This window comes from Geotrypetes seraphini, chromosome 7 (assembly GCF_902459505.1).
Source record: "Geotrypetes seraphini chromosome 7, aGeoSer1.1, whole genome shotgun sequence".
NCBI classification, from domain to species: Eukaryota; Metazoa; Chordata; class Amphibia; order Gymnophiona; family Dermophiidae; genus Geotrypetes; species Geotrypetes seraphini.
This window is the reverse complement of record NC_047090.1, coordinates 7,213,131-7,235,043: the sequence shown is the minus strand read 5'-3', so window position 1 is coordinate 7,235,043 and position 21,913 is coordinate 7,213,131. Positions and strand designations below refer to the sequence as shown.

At 43.8% G+C, this 21,913-nt stretch overlaps 1 protein-coding gene across 7 annotated transcripts in view; it reads left to right on the top strand.

The window, feature by feature from the left end:
• NTF3 (neurotrophin 3) overlaps positions 1-20,421 on the top strand; it is a 212,218-nt gene extending 191,797 nt beyond the window's left edge. For 6 of the 7 annotated variants that reach the window (XM_033950725.1, XM_033950722.1, XM_033950726.1 and 3 more), the window contains one exon: positions 19,320-20,421. In XM_033950725.1, the coding sequence (XP_033806616.1) occupies positions 19,341-20,120 (780 nt within the window). In that variant the 5' untranslated portion in view covers positions 19,320-19,340 and the 3' untranslated portion in view covers positions 20,121-20,421. Of the gene's footprint in view, positions 1-12,917; positions 12,978-19,319 lie in introns of those variants that run through there. The other variant, XM_033950728.1, reaches the window with a different exon arrangement.
• The last annotated feature ends 1,492 nt before the right edge of the window (positions 20,422-21,913 follow it).

Here is a 21,913-nt window from a genome sequence, read left to right as displayed (position 1 = left end):
AAACTTCCTAATCAATAAGAACATAAGAATAGCTTTACTGTGTCAGACCAATGGTCCATCAAGCCCAGTAGCCTGTTCTGATGGCGACCAACCCAGGTCCCTAGTACCTGGCCACAACCCAAGGAGTAGCAACATTTCATATAGAAACCCAGGGAATAGCAAGATTCCGGAATCCCAAAGAGTAACAAGATTCTAGAATCCCAAAGAGTAGAAACATTCCAACAGAATCCCAAAGAATAGCAAGATTCTGGAATCTCAAAGAGTAGAAACATTCCAACAGAATCCCAAAGAATAGCAAGATTCTGGAATCTCAAAGAGTAGAAACATTCCAACAGAATCCCAAAGAATAGCAAGATTCCGGAATCTCAAAGAGTAGCAACATTCCATGCTACCGATCCAGGGCAAGCAGTGGCTTCCCTCATGTCTATCTCAATAACAGACTATGGACTTTTCCTCCAGGAAATTGTCCAAACCTTTTTTTAAAACTAAGGTTGTGCCTACCTCTGAAAATGTGGTCCAAAGTACGATGTACTGGTATTACTTGCTCTTGGCCAATAGCATAATCTGTTGACACTGGTTCATCATCAGTTTGTTCTCTTTTTCTAGTTCACTTAAGATGTTAACATAGCAAACTACTTCCAGCAGAAAATAGCTATTTATTTATTTATTAATCAAAAATTTTATATACTGCATACAACGATGCGGTTTCCATATCACATACATAAAATCTTGTTTCCCTCCGATTATCACATATAACATAGACATGTCTAAACAACATCGTAGGGGTAGAGCGCAAATTCAATCAATTCAGAAATACAAACGAGCTTTAAATCATACTTCGATGTCAGAAAAATTCTACAAGGCGATGATCAACTGAAATACATCTTAGCATCAGAAGGCGTTGGCAAATAATTGAGTTTTCAGCATTTTCTTAAAGTTCATCCTCCCCACACAAACCCGCAGGATACTAGGCAAGCCTAGTGCATACTCGACATTCTCCCCTCCAAACTTAATTTCATCCCATTTACGTCTCTAAGCTCTCTTCTCGGTTTATAGATCTCAAAGAATTCTTGTAAGATCTTTGGGGTAGCAGGATACAATGTCTGATGGTGTATTCGCTTTGGAAGAGGTCGAATAGTTGTTTGGAAGAACTATCGCATTCTTTTATTTTTTTTTGAGTAGAATAATGATCTAAGAAATATGGCTTAACTTTAAAATCAAATGCTTTTATGAAAGTATTCACTTTGTAGGCTTCTAAATTCAGGAGCTTATTGAAATTTTTAGCACACATTTACAGGTAAATGCTATAAATGGTGTCTGTGAATAGGGTATACTTTTTTCTAACTAGGGAACATTCTGCAAATAGAGTGCACTTTTGTAAGTATTGCACACTACAAATCGTGCACACCGTTTGTGAATAGGGTGCAGTTTTGTGAACAAGGCACGTTCTGTGTTCAGTTCTGGTCGCCGTACCTCAAGAAGGACATGGAGGTACTTGAGAGGGTCCAGAGAAGAGCAACTAAGCTAATAAAGGGCATGGAGGACCTCTCATATACTGACAGACTGAAAAAGCTAGGGCTTTTCTCCCTGGAAAAGCGGAGACTTAGAGGAGACATGATAGAAACCTTCAAGATCATGAAGGGCATAGAAAAAATAGACAGGGACAGATTTTTCAAATTAAGGGGATCAATAAGTACAAGGGGGCACTCAGAGAAATTGAAAGGGGAGAGGTTTAGAACAAACGCCAGGAAGTTCTTTTTCACACAGAGGGTGGTGGATACATGGAACGCGCTACCGGAGGATGTGATAAACAGGAGCACGCTACAGGGGTTCAAAGAAGCTTTGGATAGGTACTTGGAAGACAAAGGGATTGAGGGTACAGATAAGAGTAGAGGTAGATTATAGGGATGGGATTAGAGGTAAGTTACAAAATTAATCAGGGACCACTGTTCAGGCACTAGGCCTGATGGGACGCCGCGGGAGCGGACCGCTGAGCAAGATGGACCTCTGGTCTGACTCAGCGGGAGCAACTTCTTATGTTCTTATGTTCTTTCTGACAGAGCGTGCAGTCTTAGAGACGTGGGTCCGATATTCAGCTGGTGGTGCGTTCCTGGCATTCAGCCTGGAAAGTCAATGCCGGGCTGTTTCCAGCAACCGGCATGGAATATCCTGTATCACTTTTGACCGTGGCAGCATAACTGGTTAAACCAATATTCAGTGCTAACTAGTTAAGTGCACAGTGATTGAAGATAGGCCTGCGATTTATGTGGCTTATTTTAACTGTACATGGCAGGTTTGGCACCGAATATTCACACCAAACTGGCTACGTCACGGAATAGTAAATATTCAGTAGGAGATAGCCAGTTATCTGCTAGTGAATATTCACGGTTACACAGAAACATAGGTGTTAAGTTGCTTTTTAATCGGTCTGGAGCTGTTTAAATAGTTTTGAATGTTGGCCAGATTGTTCCCGTGAAGACAAAACGAAAAATGAACTGAGTAAAGAAAAAAGACATTCTTGGAAATGACTTCAGAATTGCCAAAACACAATCATTTTCTGGCTGCACCCTCCTAGCAATTAAGCGCTCACGGTGATTTAACTCGACAGAAGACTCTCCCACCCATTTAAATGCAGTAATTGTGAATAGCAACGCCTAAAGGTTTAAGGGAAGCCCTCGCTGTGTTTTGTACGTCAAAGCAGTGTCTAACGGGGGTGTCCGTACAACTGTTTCACGCAGGGATCGGGGGACTGTGACATCACGCTGGCATCCAACCACCACGCCAGAAGAGTCCAGTTATCTGCGACTATTCCTCTTTCATTCCTTTCTTTGTCTTGATACCGGTAATAGGAAATGGTTTAGGATTCCAAATCCACATGTTTACGCTTGCAGAATCACTCCGGCTTGACATGAAGAGACATCGAAAGGAAATCAAATGGAAAGAGAAGAAGCAAAGGGGCCAACGTGTAAAGGGAACGGATTTATTTATGAAGGGAATAAAAGCGTGGCGCTTTCTAAGCTGCAAATGTGCACTTACCATTATCAAGAGATGGAGGCTTCAAACAGGGGTGCAAAAATATTCAGAAAATGTGGGAAGCAGCCAGAAGGAATGTTCTTTTCTTTGATTTTGCTGTTAGGAACATAAGAACATAAGAATTGCCACTGCTGGGTCATACCAGTGGTCCATTGTGCCCAGCGACGGCCCTTAGGTCAAAGACCAGTGCCCAAATTGAGTCTAGTCTTACCTGCGTACGTTCTGGTTCAGCAGGAACTTGTCTAGCTTTGTCTTGAATCCCTGGAGGGTGTTTCCCCTATGACAGACTCCGGAAGAGTGTTCCAGTTTTCTACCACTCTCTGGGTGAAGAAGAACTTCCTTACGTTCATACGGAATCTATCTCCTTTCAACTTTAGAGAGTGCCCTCTCGTTCTCCCCACCTTGGAGAGGGTGAACAACCTGTCTTTATCTACTAAGTCTATTCCCTTCATTATCTTCCCCCCCTCCCTTACTTACAGTCTCTCCCCTCTAGCTTCTTTCTCATTGTCTCACCTCCCTTTCCTCCACATTGTCCCACCTGTCCCTCCAACCTGTTTTCTTCTACTGCCAACTCCCCCCCCCCCCCCCCCCACACACACACACATATATCCAGCTTGATACCTTCCCTTCATCCTCTCCTATGTGTCCTGGTAATTTTTTCTGAGCCGGGGCCATAGTAAGGTGACATGCATCCACAGAACTGCTTAACCGCTAAACAAACTAGGCAGGTTTTTTTTGGTTTTTTTTTACGACTGGTAGCTTCTAGGAAATGGCAAAAGGCAGCTGGGGTCAAAACAAAACTATCTGTCCTGACTGTCACTCAAACTCAAAGAACCAATAGTCTGTGCATTTTTACCCACAAGTAGGATGGACTATTTTCAGACAGGCCACGGACCTGTGCAAGTGGCTTCTGGAAATTGTTCACAGGCAATCCTTCCCAGAGCAGCTTGGAGATCCGGGAAGTACCTAAAGATTAGTGCAGGGGAATGAGACCCAAGGGACTCGAGTTCAAATCCCACTCCAGCTTTTTTCTTTCTTTTTAAATTGTGAGCTCTCCAGGGATAGAAAAAAAACAAAAACCTGTCCTACATAATATATATAAAACGGCTCTCCTATTTAGCAAAAATATAACCCAATCTACTTGTTCCATATATGTACCAAACTACATCTAAACAATTATGTCAGAAATGAGCTCTCCAATAAACCCACACTATTTAAACAGAATGACTTGAATCTGGACATGGCAGATGAGGTTCAATGTGGATAAGTGTAAAGTGATGCATGTCGGTAATAAAAATCTCATGCACGAATATAGGTTGTCCAGGTCGGTACTTGGAGAGACCTCCCAGGAAAGGGACTTGGGAGTTCTGATCGACAAGTCGATGAAGCCGTCCACACAATGTACGGTGGCAGCAAAAAGGGCAAACAGAATGCTAGGAATGATTAAGAAGGGGATCACGAACAGATCAGAGAAGGTTATCATGCCGCTGTACCGGGCCATGGTACGCCCTCACCTGGAGTACTGCGTCCAGCACTGGTCTCCGTACATGAAGAAGGACACGGTACTACTCGAAAGGGTCCAGAGAAGAGCGACTAAGATGGTTAAGGGGCTGGAGGATTTGTTGTACAGTGAGAGATTAGAGAAACTGGGCCTCTTCTCCCTTGAAAAGAGGAGACTGAGAGGGGACATGATCGAAACATTCAAGATAATGAAGGGAAGAGACTTAGTAGATAAGGACAGGTTGTTCACCCTCTCCAAGGTAGGGAGAACAAGAGGGTTAAAAGGGGATAGATTCCGTACAAACGTAAGGAAATTCTTCTTCACCCAGAGAGTGGTAGAAAGCTGGAATGCTCTTCCAGAGGCTGTTATAGGGGAAAACACCCTCCAAGGATTCAAGACAAAGTTAGACAAGTTTTTGCTGAACGTGCGCTGGTAGGGCTAGTCTCAGTTAGGGTGCTGGTCTTAGACCAGAGGGCCGCCGCGTGAGCAGACTGCTGGGCATGATGGACCACTGGTCTTGACTCAGCAGTGGCAGTTCTTATGTTCTTATGGAGCATTGCACACAGCATGTGAGAAGGACATCCATTTGTGAAGTTCTGACTTGGATGGCCATATTCTGAGTTGAGTTCTCTTTCTAAAACACCTCTCCTCATGCACTAAATGTTTTGCTACTCTCTGTGTTTCTGTCAGGTACTTGTGACCTGGATTGGCCACTGTTGGATGCAGAATACCTGGCTAAAAGGACCATTGGTCTGACCAGGTATGGAGAGTGTGACACAGTGGTTAGAGCTACAGTCTCAGCACCCTGAGGTTCTAGGTTCAAATCCCACGCTGCTCCTTGTGACCCTGGGCACGTCACTTAATCCCCTCCCATTGCCCCAGGCACATTAGATAGATGGTGAACCCACTATGACAGTCAGGAAAAATGCTTGAAGTACCTGTGTGTGAACCATGTTGAGTGTGGTTATAAAATTACAAAAAGGTGGTATACAAGTCCCAATCCCCCCCTCCCCCCCCATTCTGATGCTGCTGCATCATGGAGACTATGATTATTGCATGCTCAACTGCCTTCCCATCATGGCAGATATTTGTTGGAAGAAAGTGAACAAGTATGGGGGAAAAATTAAATGGTCTCCGTCTGAATGCGAGAGTTACAGAATTCCAGGCACCCCTTATCGAGAAGTTAGCTATGAACTCGTCAAATATAAGCATGAAAAACATCGCATGCTATTCTTTCCTTAGTTCTGTCACAGCCTTAATGCAGCCGACGAAAAGCACAGAGAGAGACATAAATGTGGAATACGAGAGAAGAAAGTAGAACCTCTCCGCTTGGTTATTGGTTGCATATTCTGGTGCTCACGGAAGCTCTCGTAGGACAGCATTTCAAGCTGAATTTCTTTTAGATGCAGAACCAGGGAACCTCTCCTTATGTTCTTCTGCCAGTGGGTTTCAGTTTTGTTTGGGACGGGCCGTTGAGGTTCAGCTTGATATTTCATACAGCTGGTGCATAAACAAAATGCAGGTTTAGAGATGGTCGACTCCAATCTTTGAGGGCCACAGGCATTGGAATGGCTACCAAGGCTTTGGTATGAGTAGCATTTCACTCAACACAATATCAGTAGCTAGAGAGGCTGGGAGTGGGACTGGAGATAGGTTGGTTCCTCCAACCCAAGACGTGTTCCATTGCCCTGTTGAGGGTTGCCAAAATGGCCTAGGATTCAGATGGCCACCAATTATTCATAGTTGATTTAACCAGCCAGGAGCCATTTGCGGCCAGTTAAATCACTTCGAATATTGACCCTGTGATTACTTTGGTTCACTGCTGAGCTTTGGGTTAGATAAACTGGCAACTGGATGCTATAACTAATCCTATTCCCATGAACAATCGAGTATAGAAAAATACAGGTACCCCTATACAATTGATAGCATATACAACTCTATAGAAGGGTCCCACATGTTAGGACGCACTGAAATATTTTTATGCATACAACGCTGCAGAAGCTGTTGCATGGGTGCAAACTCCCTGAAGAGAAAGGTTGCAAGCAGTAACTTAAGCAAGCCTATGCTCTGAGCAGCAGAGAAAAACAAGCCTCAGTCTCCAGATTGCTCCAAGCCGAGGGATCCACAGGAAGAAGTGATGAAATGCAATGGAAAGCCCAGAGGTCAAAAAATAAAGAACGAGATGCCGTGCAGTATTTATGGAAAATATGTACCATAAAACCAGCATTCGATGCAAAATCTCTTCAGGAATGAGCAGATGCATGAAACCCAATCCATGTCACAGAATCTGATTGCTCTATTTTAGACATTAAACTACAAAAGGAATGAATAATACAATGTTGCCATTGTGCGATTCTAATTCGGTTACAAGCCAATCCAACTTGTTCTGGTAACCTTTTGCAACATTGATGGGACTGGAAGGGTCTCTGCTGGTATCCAACACTCAAAGATGAAGCCAGCCCTGTGGAAATAGAAAACACAGCTATTTTTTCTGTAACGTTGGAGTTTCATGCCAGGAAACTGCTTGTTCCCTCCCTGGTGACTCTCCAACTCTTTATTCCAACAGCAGATGCCTGCAGTGGCTTAGTCAGGGAGGGGGAGGGGGTCGTTCGCCCTAGGTGCCATCTTGCTCGGGGCATTGGCACCTCTCCTCTTTTCTGCCCCCCCATCCCACTCCTCCCCTTGCTGCGCATGCGCCCTTTCCCTTCCCTTGAAGATGTTTAACTTCGGTGCGAGCAGCTGCCAACCTGCTGCCCGCATCGGCTTCGGTGCTCTCTGTGACGTCACTTCTGGACGAAGCCATGCTTAAGTGTCCCTCTGGGCTCCTTTTACTAATCCGCGCTAGGCGCTAATGCCTCCATTGAGCTGACGTTTGTTTTTCCACGTAGCGCGGGGGGGGGGGGCAGCGCACGCTAAAAATGCTACCGCAGCTTAGTAAAAGGAGCCCTTTGGGTCTTGCTAGACCCGTGACAAATGCCTTCAGTGCGGGCATCCTGCCTCGAGAAATTTTGAGGTTTATTTAAACGTGCATCCCAATTGGCTGCCAGATGGCTGTAGGACGCTGACAGTCGGGACACCCGTTTGCAGAATCAGCCCCTGATTTTATTCTTCTGGTTAGTGCAGTGGTTCCCAAACCTGTCCTGGGGACACCCAGCCAGATAGGTTTTCAAGATATCCCTAATGAATATGCATGAGAGAGATTTGCATACCTGTCTCTTCCATGATATGCAAATCTCTCTCATGCATATTCATTAGGGATATCTTGAAAACCTGTCTGGCTGGGGGTCCCCCAGGACAGGTTTGGGAACCACTGGGTTAGTGTGTGCTATTCGACTTGGTGCCCGGCCTGTTGTTCTTATCTACTGCATGTGCTGTAAGAATAGTGACACTAATTAAGAACAGCTTGTGCTTTTGTTTAAAAAAACAAAACAAAAAAACCAACCCTGGAATGTAACTTTTATTCTATTGTTCCATTTTGAAAACGATACGGATCAACAAGGGAAATGACAGCACTTCCCTGATAATTGCAGGCTCTTTACAGGTTTGTCTCGTACTCGAGTGAAAACCCCATACCATCATCCAAATGAAGCATTTTTCAATTAAATGAAAACCATGACATAACCACAGAAGCCCACCACTGGGAAGAGAACCAGGATTCAAAGGAAGGAAAATGCCTTGCAGGAAATATGATGCATGAAACACGATCGGGTCAGCACAGAGCAGGGCAACGGTGACTAAAACCGCCTTTGGCAGGGGCACACGGTCAAGCGACTTAACCTGGTACTGATCGAACGGCTTTTGGGGCAGTTATGCAGATGACGGCAGTGAAGATTTAGGGCTCTGGCACTGCACTTTATATTGGTTTATAATGTAAATAGTTGCACATTCTTTTTTGGCAGAAATTCATTCATTTACAGTACAGGAAAGATTAAGGTATAACTGGCTGGTGACAACATTGGTTTGGGATGGAGTAGGTTTTGACGGAGATTTCGGCAGTTGGAACCCAAGCACAGTACCGGGTAGAGCTTTGCCCAAAAATAGCTAAGAAGAAAAAATGTAAAAAATTTAAATTGAATCAGGTTGGGCAGACTGGATGGACCATTCGGGTCTTTATCTGCCGTCATCTACTATGTTACTCTGTAAATGGGATAAAAAAAAAAAGATCCTAATAAACAGGACTGATACCGTACACAAAGCATTAGTCTACTCTACCAAGTTATAATAGAAATTTAATTAATTCATTCATTTATTTAGCCCGTCCTACCAAAAGAGCCCAGAACGGGTTACAGTTGTACATACGTAGTATGATCAAGGCCTATACAGACAAGACATATTTGGAAAGCTAGTGGTACAATGACCACGATAGGAGAGATAAACATCCGACCTACACTATTCAACTATAGTAGACATAAACAATTGAGATAATTTCCCTTCTGTAAAAGGTTGTAAAAGTGAGAAATTCCTAAATCACTCTGTAGCATCTCAGGCAGCTTCTCGTGAAAAAGAATTTCGATCATTGTTGCTCACAGCTGTTTCTTACAGACATTTTGGAAAACAGCTAAAAACCTATCTTCTCCAAATACCTGACTAGCTGACTCCTTCAAATAGACGATTATGTTTAAGGTTTATAATCTTTTGTAAACCGCGTAGAACTTTTCGGTAACGTGGTCTATAAGTATATGACTATACGTGCTTTTATGAGGTACTTAGCGCTATGGTCTAGTTCAGGGGTGTCAAAGTCCCTCCTCGAGGGCCGCAATCCAGTCGGGTTTTCAGGATTTCCCCAATGAATATGCATGAGATCTATTTGCATGTGCTGCTTTCATTGTATGCTAATAGACCTCATGCATATTCATTGGGGAAATCCTGAAAACCCGACTGGATTGCGGCCCTTGAGGAGGGACTTTGACACCTGTGGTCTAGTTGATGAGTTTATCTGAGATCAGTTAGGCTTGGTCTTTTGTGAAGAGGAAGGATTTCATGGCCTTCCTGAAGTTCCATAGGTCGTCCAACCCTCTAGTAGATGAAGGGATGAGGTTCCAAAGTTTGGGTATGAAGTGCAAAGGCATGTTTACGGGCCGATTCATAAAAGAAGGCATTCATAATCTCGGCTAAACAAAGTCTGTCAAGTAATAAAATTTTACATTTAGTAGCTAATTTTGACAGTAACACTGATTTTTGTAGTTCTGTGTTTCTATGACAATAAAGCTCTATGACTCACATTGCAGGTGTAAAGAGCTGTAGCCAATAAGAAGAGGAGATGCATTTGTTAAGAGCCTTAGCCAATAGGGAGAAGAGGAGATAGTGGATGCTGCGGATGGGCAGAATGGATGGGCCATTTGGCCTTTATCTGCCATCGTGTTTCTATGTTACTAAAGTTCTATGACATCACAATGCAGGTGTAAAGAGCTGTAGCCAATAGGAAGAGGAGATGCATTTGTTAAGAGCCTTAGCCAATAGGGAGAGGAGGAGATAGTGGATGCTGCGGATGGGCAGAATGGATGGGCCATTTGGCCTTTATCTGCCATCATGTTTCTATGTTACTAAAGTTCTATGACATCACAATGCAGGTGTAAAGAGCTGTAGCCAATAGGAAGAGGTGATGCATTTGTTAAGAGCCTTAGCCAATAGGGAGAGGAGGAGATAGTGGATACTGCGGATGGGCAGAATGGATGGGCCATTTGGCCTTTATCTGCCATCATGTTTCTATGTTACTAAAGTTCTATGACATCACAATGCAGGTGTAAAGAGCTGTAGCCAATAGGAAGAGGAGATGCATTTGTTAAGAGCCTTAGCCAATAGGGAGAAGAGGAGATAGTGGATGCTGCGGATGAGCCATTTGGCCTTTGTCTGCCCTCATGATTCTATAACTGACACTGCAGAGGTTAATATGAAATGTTTGCTTGTTTGCAGATGATTCTAACATCTGCCCCAGGATGCACATTCCAGATAAAACGAAGAAAAAAAAAAAACCCATGACAAATGTTCTAACAGAACTTGAGAATGGTTGAGAGTCTGGCAACTCAGATTTAATGCAAAAAAGTGCCGTCAGATACAGTATTTGAGAAGGAGAGAGGCCAGTGGGATAACACAGAGCCCCTAGGGAACAGTGCATAATAGGGGTGAGGGAATGATTAGCAGGAAAGAGGAAAAACTCTGGAAAGGGCCGAATCTGAGGGTAGCAAAAGAGTGAGACAAGGCAGTGAGCAGAGAAAGAACAGCAGAGAACCATGCAGCCCAAGAAAAATATGGTTATTATGTCTTTGTAGAAATAATGGATGAGAAGGACCTGGAGGTTAGGGACTCTATTTATTAAGGTGTATTAACCAGTTGATGTGTGTTAATAGATATTAACACATAGTAAGTGAATGGGCCCCATCGAGAATAATTTCATGTGCATTGCGAAGAATTGCAAAGGGACTTGAACAAACTAGGAGAATGGGAGACGAGGTGGCAGATGAAGTTCAATGTTGAGAAATGTAAAATATTACATGTGGGAAGCAGAAACCCGAGGTACAACTATACGATGGGAGGGATGTTATTGAATGAGAGTATCCAAGAAAGGGACTTGGGGGTAATGGTGGACATAACATTGAAGCCGACGGCACAGTGCGCAGCGGCCGCTAAGAGAGCGAATAGAATGCTAGGTATAATCAAGAAGGGTATTACAACCAGAACAAAAGAAGTTATCCTGCCGTTGTATCGGGTGATGGTGCATCTGCATCTGGAGTACTGCGTCCAATATTGGTCGCCATACCTTAAGAAGGACATGGCGTTACTCGAGAGGGTTCAGAGGAGAGCGACACGTCTGATAAAAGGGATGGAAAACCTTTCATACGTTGAGAGACTGGAGAAACTGGGTCTCTTTTCCCTGGAGAAGAGGAGACTTAGAGGGGATATGATAGAGATTTACAAGATCATGAAGGGCATAGAGAGAGTAGAGAAGGAAAGATTCTTCAAACTTTCAAAAAATATAAGAAAAAGAGGGACTCTGAAAAGTTGAAAGGAGACAGAGTCAAAACGAATGCTAGGAAGTTCTTCTTTACCCAACATGTGGTGGACACCTGGAATGCGCTTCTAGAGGGTGTAATAGGGCAGAGTAAGGTACTGGGGTTTAAGAAAGGATTGGACAATTTCCTGCTGGAAAAAGGGATAGAGGGGTATAGATAGAGGATTACTGCACAGGTCCCACCGCGTGAGCGGACTGCTGGGCACGATGGACCTCAGGTCTGACCCAGCGGAGGCATTGCTTATGTTCTTCTGTTAATGTGCACTAGCAGACATTAGTCAATAGATTCTGCGAGAAAGCTGCTGGAATGGTGCAGATTCTGCTTCACGATTACAGCGTCCTTTTTCGTAGGTGCCTGTGGGCGCCTACATTTCTTAATGCCGTTTTAATTGGTTTCAAGCAACGCAGTCAATTGTCACGCCGAGTAACTTATAAGATCATGAGGGGGCATAGAGAGAGTAGAGAGGGACAGATTCTTCAAACTTTCAAAAAATAAAAGAACAAGAGGGCATTCGGAAAAGTTGAAAGGGGACAGATTCAATACAAATGCCAGGAAGTTCTTCTTTACCCAACATGTGGTGGACACTTGGAATGCGCTTCCAGAGGACATTATAAATACAGTACTGGGATTTAAGAGAGGATTGGACATTTTCCTGCTGGAAAAGGGAATAGAAGGGTATAAATAGAGGATTACTGCTCAGGTCCTGGACCTGCTGGGCAAGATGGACCTCAGGTCTGACCCAGCAGAGGCATTGCTTATGTTCTTATGTTCTTATGTAACACCAATTGAAACAAGGCTTTGGCTAAACCTCGGTAGAGCTTCATATCGCGGGCCAGCGAGGTCGATGCTCCAACATTCATAGGAATTGAACGAGTAGAGCATTTTTACTGCAATTTAGTAAAAGAAGCACTAAGTTAGGCGACAGTAGAGCGCCTACCTTGGCCTAAATATGGCGCCGTTTAGAGAATTTGGGCCTTAGCCCAGAGAGTTTCTTTGTAAGCTTTTCATCTTACGATACAAAAAGATTATAAACCCATTAGACTAAGTGCATACATAACCCTTGATGGAGACTACGTTGTTTAACTTGCTTTTATACCAAACTTTTCAAACTACCCTCGTAAATGTGTCTACCTTAAAAGTAAAGAGTGATGTGAGAGAGGCACCGAAATCCCGCCGATTGTTTTATTTTTACGTTATCATGGAATCCCTTTTTGATCACGTCATATGGCCTGGAATGTGTTGAGTATAAATGTAGGATTCGTTTGAATAACACACAAAAGGCAAGCATACTTTCAGCGGAAAGAAATGGCTGTGAACTTAGCTTTAACTAAACATTTCTCCACAGGAATGGTGGATGCATAGAACAACCTCCCAGGGGAACGTTTTCTGTTTAAGAGAGCCTGGATTAAGCAGAGAGGATCTTCAATCACAAGGTCTGCAGTATGAACAGAGGAAGGGCAAAGGGGCAGGATAGATGAGCTTTGCAGTCACCGACTATCTTCATATTCTCTTTTTCGTTCGTGTTACAATCAGATTTAAACCAGCAATTCTGCTGTTCTGTTTTTGCATGCGTTTTGAAACTTAGAGCCTTGTAGGAGAATGTATTTAAACAGTGTGATCAATGACATGGGACAAATTTTCCCCCGGCCCTATGGGAACTCATTTTCCCGTCCTGTCCTGCCCAATTCCCGCAAGCTTTAAAATCATAAGTGTTTGAGGCTTGTGCGGTTAAGGCAGAGCTTACAGGAATGGGACAAGGCCAGGGACCGCAAAAATGCTTGCAGGGAAGGGGAAATTGAGTTCCTGCGGGGACGGGGGACAAATTTGTCCCATGTCATTCTCTACACTGCACCACTCTAGAAGTCATAATGTAGTGAAAGTGAGCCAAGTCTGGGACAATCAAGCCATTGTGACATCACTGATGAGGTTGGCTCTTATTGGTGGAATGAGGCATTATGATGTCACAATACCAGCTCTGCTTATCAGAGGCTGAAACTTTTCACACTATTTATTTAGTCAATTTTCTATATTGTTCTCCCAGGGGATCTCAGAAAGATTTACATGAATTTATTCGGGTACTCGAGCATTTTTCTCTGTCTGTCCCTGAGAGGTTAAGTGACTTGCCCAGGGTCAGAAGGAGCAGCGTGGGATTTGAACCCACAACCTCATGGTGCTGAGGCTGGAGCTTTAACCACTGCACCACTCTAGAAATCAAAATATAGCAAAAGTGAGCCAAGTAAAGGGCAATCCAGCCATTGTGACATCACCGATGAGGTTGGCTCTGATTGGTGGAATGAGGCATTATGATGTCACAATACCAGCTCTGCTTATCAGAGGCTGAAACTTTTCACACTATTTATTTAGTCAATTTTCTATGCTGTTCTCCCAAGTAAAGAATGACACGGGGACCAAATTTTTCCCCATTCCCGTGGGAACTCATTTTCTGTCCCATTCCCGTGAGTTCTTTTGCTGTTCCTGCCCCATTCCTGCAAGCTCCATCCTCATCTGCACAAGCTTCAAACCCTTTAAAATCATATGTGTTCGAGGCTTGTGCAGAGCTTACAGGAATGGGGTGGGGACGGGACAGGTAAACTGAGTTCCTGCGGGGACGGGAACAAATTTGTCCCCTTGTCATTCTGTAGTCAAGATGCAAAAGCAGTCTCAGAAAGGTAAGTTTTTATTTGGATTTGCATATGGCCAGAGGGAGTACGAGGCACTGACTCAGAAAGTCTGTTCCTAGAAAATCGACACAACGGGGTTGAAAAAGTGGAATTTATTTATTTATTTAAACTTGATATGCTGCCTTAGCGGTGGAGGAGAAACTCAGAGCTGAGTGAGTCGCCAGATAAATAGAGTTTGGAAGGAAGAGTTTAGGGAGCAGGAAGATAAGAAGTAAGAATTCTGTAGGCAAACAATAAAATCTTGAGTGGTATTCAGACACAGGTGGAAAACCAATGTAATTACATGCCAGTAACAGAGGTGGCGCTGCCAATTGATTACAGTGGTGCCTCGCATAACGAACGCCTTGCACAGCGAACGCTGTGCACAACGAACTTCATGTCTTGCTTCCTACAACGAACTTCGTTTCACACAACGAAGTCGCCCGAGCTGCATCCTTCCGCGCAGGCACCGCGCTTAACTGCCCTCTCTCCGCCTGGCTCCCTGTGCAGTGGCGGACCGTCGGCTCGCAGGGGCCCGGCGCCTACTGCTGATGCGTTGGGGGGGGGCGGAGCTACTCTCGCCGCTTCCCCGATGCTAGAAAAAAAAAAAAAATGAACAGTTAAGTCCCAGTTTTTGCCGGTGAGACTCTGCCCTCTCTCACTGTAAAATTAGACTCTACTTAGTCTGTCTTTAAATTTTAAAAATGTGTGTTGTTTTAAAAAACAATTATGTTTTTAGATGTATCTAAATAAAAATAATAACAAAAAATTTATCTTTTTTTATGTCATCTTAGCATATTTTATGCTACAGAACGAATTATTTTTTTTAACATGTATTGTTATGGGAAAACGCGTTTCACATAACAAACTTTTCGCATAACAAACTTGCTCCTGGAACCAATTAAGTTCGTTGTGTGAGGCACCACTGTATTTAGTCTACAAATGGAAAGAAGAAAGATCCTTACGCACCAAGCGATGCAGAGACCAAGAAAATGTGACAGAAAGATAGAGGAAATTTCCATCCTGTTGGACACAATAGGCCTGACTACCAGCAATTTCCAAGACCACCTTGATAAAGTGCTTATATATATTACGATCGATGAGCTTCAGAAGGAAGCTCTCTTTGGTGCAACGCAAATAATTCAATAAACATTAGCAGGAAATCTGAGAAACTAGATCATGCTTCACATATCTATCTAGAGAGGCTGTACCTGAGAGAAACAGGTTAAAAACACTAAAGGGATTTGGATTGACATGGTGCAGGTACTGCAGTGGTTTTCCCGTCCCGGGAGGGCGTCCAATCTAAGGGTATGTTTATTGAAGTGAAGAAAGCTTTTGCATTTTGCTGGCACCTTAATTTTGGTGCAAAGCCCATACGCTAGATGTAGAGGACGTTGGTCTGCATCTGCCTTGCATTTAATAAGAGTAACGTTATTTTTGTATCCCGCAGCACCTTGCGGTTCGGAGTGGTTCAAGAGAAGCCGCTAAGAAAATGCAGCGAAAATTGCATCTGCTTTTGCTTGAGAACATAGGGGTCCTTTTTACCAAGGCGCGTTAGCCGTTCTAGCCCCTTGCTAGACGCCAACACGTCCCTAGACTATAATGGACGCGTTGGCGTTTAGCGTGCCTTAGTAGGACTCTGCTATTCAAAAAATCTATACAGCCTTCTTACCCCCCCCCCCCGCATCCTCCCTCCTCCTTGCAAATTTCCAGCTGACCTCCTACCCCTCTACTAATATCTCCTCAATGACTCGATCAATTAACCTACCCTAAACTGCATCCTCCCTACAAGTATACCTCAATTCTCCATCCTTCCTTCTATCTCTCACCAATGCCTCGACTATGTAACCGACCCTAAATTGTAACTTCCTGGAAATGTCCAGCTATCTTCTACTGTAATCCACTTAGAACTGCAAGGTACAGGCGGAATAGAAGTCACCAATGTAATGTAATGTAATCGTTAGACTAGTTCAACAAATTGGCCAAATAAATAAGTCGTCAATGATCTCCTAAATGTCTGATAAGAAAATTTAGCACAGGGCCGTTGCTTAGGGCCCAGCGCTGCGTTATATGCAGTGGTAGACAGGATGGAAGCACCGGTAACGCACGTGTTAATGCGTGCTCCAGCTTAAAATGCCACACCTCAATATTTTTGACCTTTGCTACTGGTGTGCTAAAAATTAAAATGCGTTTTGTTGACGATGGAGCGTATTTGAGGGCAGAGAGGCACTGGTTCTATAGAACAGCAGCAGGTGTTAGTTGTCTACTTCGGCACGCCTAGCTCCCTTATACTAAGCCGCTCGAAGCGCTAAATGCTCCAAAGCTGCGCTAGAAACCTCTACTGCAGTTTAGTAATTGGTTGAATTGGCGCTGTTAATTGAAAAGGGCCTTTATAAACCAATTAAATCAACATTTAAAAAAAAAAATGAGTTTGCCTAACTCGGTAGGCGTCTTCAACTTCAGTCTACGCCAAAGGAGTCTACCGGCGCCTAGGTGAAAAGTAGGGCGTGGTTAGGGGGCAGAGTTTGGCTGTGGCTCTAAGCGCCGCCAGGTGCGATTCTACAAATGGCGCCTAACTTTGAATGACGTGCAGGCGGCGCCGTCTCACTTGGCCCAGAGTGAACGTGTCTGCGCTAATCAGTTTGCCACTCATTAACTGATTAGCGCAGCGTTAGCACCAAACCAAATAGGCGGCAGTGAGGGTTCGCACGCTCATTCTTTTTGTTAATGTAACATTAGCGCACGGCCATTAATTAGGACAACGGAAAATTGTCCGTTTTCCGGCCGAGGCGAAAAGTGGCCTTCGCATGCTGGAAAGACCTGACCAAGGGCCCCTTTATGCCGCAGTTTTCTAAAAGGGTCCCTTAGAATTTAAAGAGGGGAAATATAATTTACCATCTGATAATCCCTGTTAGGAAATATTAATAATTATCCCCCCCTCCTTTTTTTACAAAAGCGTGGAAGAGGTTTTTAGTGCCGGCCGGCGCGCAGAATGCTCTGCGTTACTCCGACAAACTCAATGACCGTCAGAGCAGCACAGAGAATTCAGTGTACCGTCTGGCACTAAAAACCTCTTCTGCAGGGATATATTGGCCTCTTCCCAGTTTTGATCACAATGAAGAATTTTTTTTTTTTTTTTTTTAAATTAATGTATAAAATATGGATAAGCGGCCAGAGGGCTGTACATGTAATTGCTGTTATTGGAAATGTTAAAGCACTGCTTTGTCATGTTATCTGCAATAAACCCAAGCTTGATGGCTTTAAAGCGGCCAAAGGCAACTTTAATTCCGAATGCAATTAGAAAACTGAGTTTATTATTTAAACTAGTATTTTAGCCCGTTACATTAACGGGTGCTAGAATATATGTCTGTCTGTCTTTATTTCCGTGTCTCTCTCTCTGTCCTGCTGTCTTTCTTTCTGTCTGTCTCTGTCCCTGGCCCCCTTTGTCTGTCTGTCTTTCTGTGTCTCTCTCTGTCCCGCTGTCTTTCTTTCTATCTGTCTCTCTCCCTGGCCCCCTTTGTCTGTCTGTCTTTCTTTGTCTCTCTCTGTCCCGCTGTCTTTCTTTCTGTCTGTCTCTCTCCCTGGTCCCCTTTGTCTGTCTGTCTTTCTGTGTCTCTCGCTGTCCCTGTGTCGTTCTTCTTTTATTTCTGTCTCCCTTCCTCCCGCTGGCGGTAGAATATATGTCTGTGTTTCTTTCTGTTTCTCTCCATACTCTCATTCATCTTGTCATCTCCCTTTTGACTTCATACAAATGGCTCACCACTTTCAGAATACCCCTCCCTCTCTCCACTGGTCAGTCTATATCTCCCTGTCCCTTTCTCTTCATCCCCTAGCATCTTCTTATCCCAGCTCTCTGCCCTCCCATGGATTCTTTTTTTCCTCCATTTTCTTTTGTTCTTCTTCCTTCCCCCCTTGATGCTGAACAATAAGATGGAGGGAAAAAAAGAGATGCTGCATCTCTCTCCCCTTTCCACCCCCAGACCTAACATTTCTCCCTCCCTTCCATCCCTAGGTCCAACTTCCCTCCCCCAGATCCACCATCTCTCCCCAATAGTCCTCCCTTCAAGTATCTCTTTCCCCAGATCCAGCTTCTCTCCCTTCAGACCATTACCTACCATCTCTCTCTCTCCTCTGTTCCTGGCCCCATAAGCTGTCCCCCATGCCCAGTCTGGCACTTCTTTTAATACTCTCCCTCTTCTCTCCATTCCATTCCGATATTGCCTTCACCTTCTGTGTCGCTGAAAAATCCGCTGGCCTCAGCTGCAGGAACGTTGTCCGTGGCTCCCCTTCCTGCTTTCAATCTGCCGCGGTTCTCCCCCCCCCCCCCCGGCAGAATGTTTCTGAATCGCAGCCGAGGGTGGTGGATTTTTCAGCAAAACAGAAGGCGAGGGCGACATCAGACCGGTCCCTTTCTCCCTATCTCCTTCCCTACTTCCCTGTGCAGCAGCCGCAGCATTTCCTCTCCCTCCATTAACCGCGAGAGGAGCCTGCACACGGACCTAACAGGCCGAGCCTCCAGCAGTCTAACTTCCCGGCAGCTCCTCTGACGATCGATGCCTTCTCCGACGCAGGAGCGGCTCGTGAGAGGAGCCGCTGCAGCGTCTGTGAAGTTGAAAAAAACTTCGTCCCGTTTCCGTGCTCGGCAGCGGCGGGCTACAGGTGCCGCGGTCTGCAGCCGCCGACATCCGTTTTGACTTTTTTTTTTTTTTTTAGTTGAAAGACACGGCGGTGGCTCCTCTCATGATCCCCACATGCTGCAGGCGGGGATCGTGAAAGTAGCCACCGCCGCGTCTTTCAAAGAACCGTAAGCCGCGCATGCGCACTTCCTATGTGTCGCTACAGCTCACAGAAAAGCGGCGCACACTTAGGAACTGTGCATGCGCGGCTTACCATTTTATTATATTAGATGGAACCGTTCAATCAATTCCCAACCATTTGGACCTTCTGAAACTCGCTAGCACTAGAATGAATGCTAATTACATGTAATATAAGATATGGAGGATGAATGTCCCTCATATGTATGAAGAAGAAACCCATAATTTGGAAGTGAATGACTTTTATGCATTTGATGTATTTTTCACCCAAACTCATTGTGGTTTTTTCTTCTTTTTCTAGATCTTACAGGTGAATAAGGTGATGTCCTTCCTTTTTTACATGTTCGCTCTTCCTTATCTTTGTGGCGTCCAGGCTACCGGCATGGATAAAAAGAATTTATCAGGAGAATCGATGAATTCTCTCATTATAAAACTGATTCAGACAGACCTTTTGAAAAGCAAAGTTTCCAAGCAGATGGTCAACTTAAAGGGGAATTATCAGAGCACCATGCCAAAAGCGGAGGCTCTGCAAGAGATGGATATAGTGGAAAATGTGAAATCAGACTTCCAACCGGTCATCTCACTAGAAGCGGAGCTGCTAAAACACCAGCGACAGAGACGCTACAACTCCCCCCGGGTGCTGTTAAGTCACATCCCGCCATTGGAACCCCCACCTTTATACCTTATGGATGATTATGTTGGAAATTCCGCAGTGGCGGGCAACAGGACCTTGCGGGGGAAACGGTCAGCCGAGCACCGAAGCCATCGAGGTGAATATTCTGTCTGCGACAGTGAAAGCTTATGGGTGACGGACAAATCGAATGCTATTGACATTCGAGGGCACCAAGTAACGGTGCTGGGAGAAATTAAAACAGGTAATTCGCCGGTCAAACAATATTTTTACGAAACGAGGTGTAAGGAAGCCCGGCCTCTGAAAAATGGCTGCAGAGGTATAGATGATAAGCACTGGAATTCCCAATGCAAGACATCGCAAACGTATGTCCGAGCTCTGACCTCGGAGAACAGTAAACTGGTAGGCTGGAGGTGGATAAGGATAGACACTTCCTGTGTCTGCGCGTTATCCAGGAAAATTAGAACATAACAGCATCTTTTCCAATATATAAGTTATTACTTTAAATTATATGATATGCATGTGCATATAAATGGTTATATTGTTTTTATATAAGTTGTCTTTATTTATTAAATTTCAGCAGAACCTATATAAGCTTCATCTTCTCAATAAATATGAGAAAAGAGTTGTGTGCATCACTTCAGGCGTCTTGTGGCCTTTCAGATACCGTGTTTGCAGTTCCACTAGCAAACCGTCTACCATTTCACTGTACATCAGTATTTTCCATGCAGTATTCCAGGCGTGATGGTCATTTCTGAATTCTATGCAATGTTGCACCCAGTTCTAACCTCCCCATCAGAGTTCATCCTGGGTCTTTCTTCTTTGCTCAAAATAAGTATGATTTTTTTTTTTTTTTTCTTCTTCTCCAGAATCCAGACATCTAACACAACCAGCATTAAGCCTAAAAGCTGTGGTTTGATCAGGTATTTCAGCCCTAAAATTTACAAGGCCTCATTCTCAAAAAAGTAAAGTCTTCTCACCTAATTTCAGTTCCCAAACTTTCTCAGCACGATTGCCCTGCAAAATGGGTCTAAATACTGGCTGCTCTTTGCGGGAAGATATTTGTGAGAAGACCTGAGAAAATCTACCAATGAAAAGGCATTAAAAAAAAAATGCAAAATGACTAACCAAGTCTAGTGCACCATTAAAAAGAAAACATAAAGCACAATCTTTTTTTTTTATTATTTGTCATCGTTACTTACTGTGATTCATTAGCGATTCCATCTAGGTGGATTCAAATATCAATGTACTGTTTCCTGGTTTTTGACAGCTCCTCCCTGGACTCTGTTCCCAAGTTTTTGGGGTTTAAAAAAAAAATTTTCTGTGTGTTTTCTGTTTTGGAACTTGTTTGGAATAAAAGGTTTACACCCATTATTCAGGGCAACTCCAGTCCTTTTAAACTTTTCTGTGGTTAATTCAATGGCAGCGGCTTGAGCTCTGTTCATAGTGTTAAGGTCACAGTGCTCTGATGAGGCCAACTAGGAAGAAGGTCTCTTCCCTCTTACATAAAACTCTAAGTGAAAAAGGGAGCCAGTGATCATTTTTGGTGTCTTAATGATCAACTTGCTTTTCTGTCCATGATTCGTATAGGAAATTCAGGAGAATTCGTCAAAGGGTATTAAATGCATTAATGTGTGTTTTAATTGTGTCAGGGCATACTAATGATTAGAATATGCTAAATAAGCTCTTTATATTTCTATGTGTATCTTTAGGGATTAGAGTGTTCTAATTGCTAGTGCACGCTAACTTGATTAGTGCACGCTAATGTGCTTAGTGCCCTTTGATGAATCCCCTCCCCCCTTAATAACAAATACAGGGGATTATATTCATAAGACTAGCCGTACTGTGTTAGCCCCAGCATTCTGTTTCCACAGTGGCCAATCCGGGTCACCTAGTAACAGAGTAAATGATGGCAGATAAAGGCCTGAACGGTCCGTCCAATCTGCCCATAGTTATTCTTATTAAAAATACATGATTAAATTAACTTGTCTCTTCTTTGATATTTCCATGTTTTTTTAATTTCTTGATATACTGTCTATCTCAATAATCTAGACGGTTTACAAAATAGTTAATGCATTAAAAGATTATATTTAAAAATAAAGACTAAAGCCCACCTGGTATTGTCCTAGGTTCCAACTGCTGAAGTTGCCATCCAAGCTCACTCCAGCCTATCCAACCATCCCGTTGTTTGTAGGCTATCTACTGTAAAGTCTGGCCAGTAACAGCCTCATGTTCCAAGTTAGTGGAGTTCCCATTGATGCTCA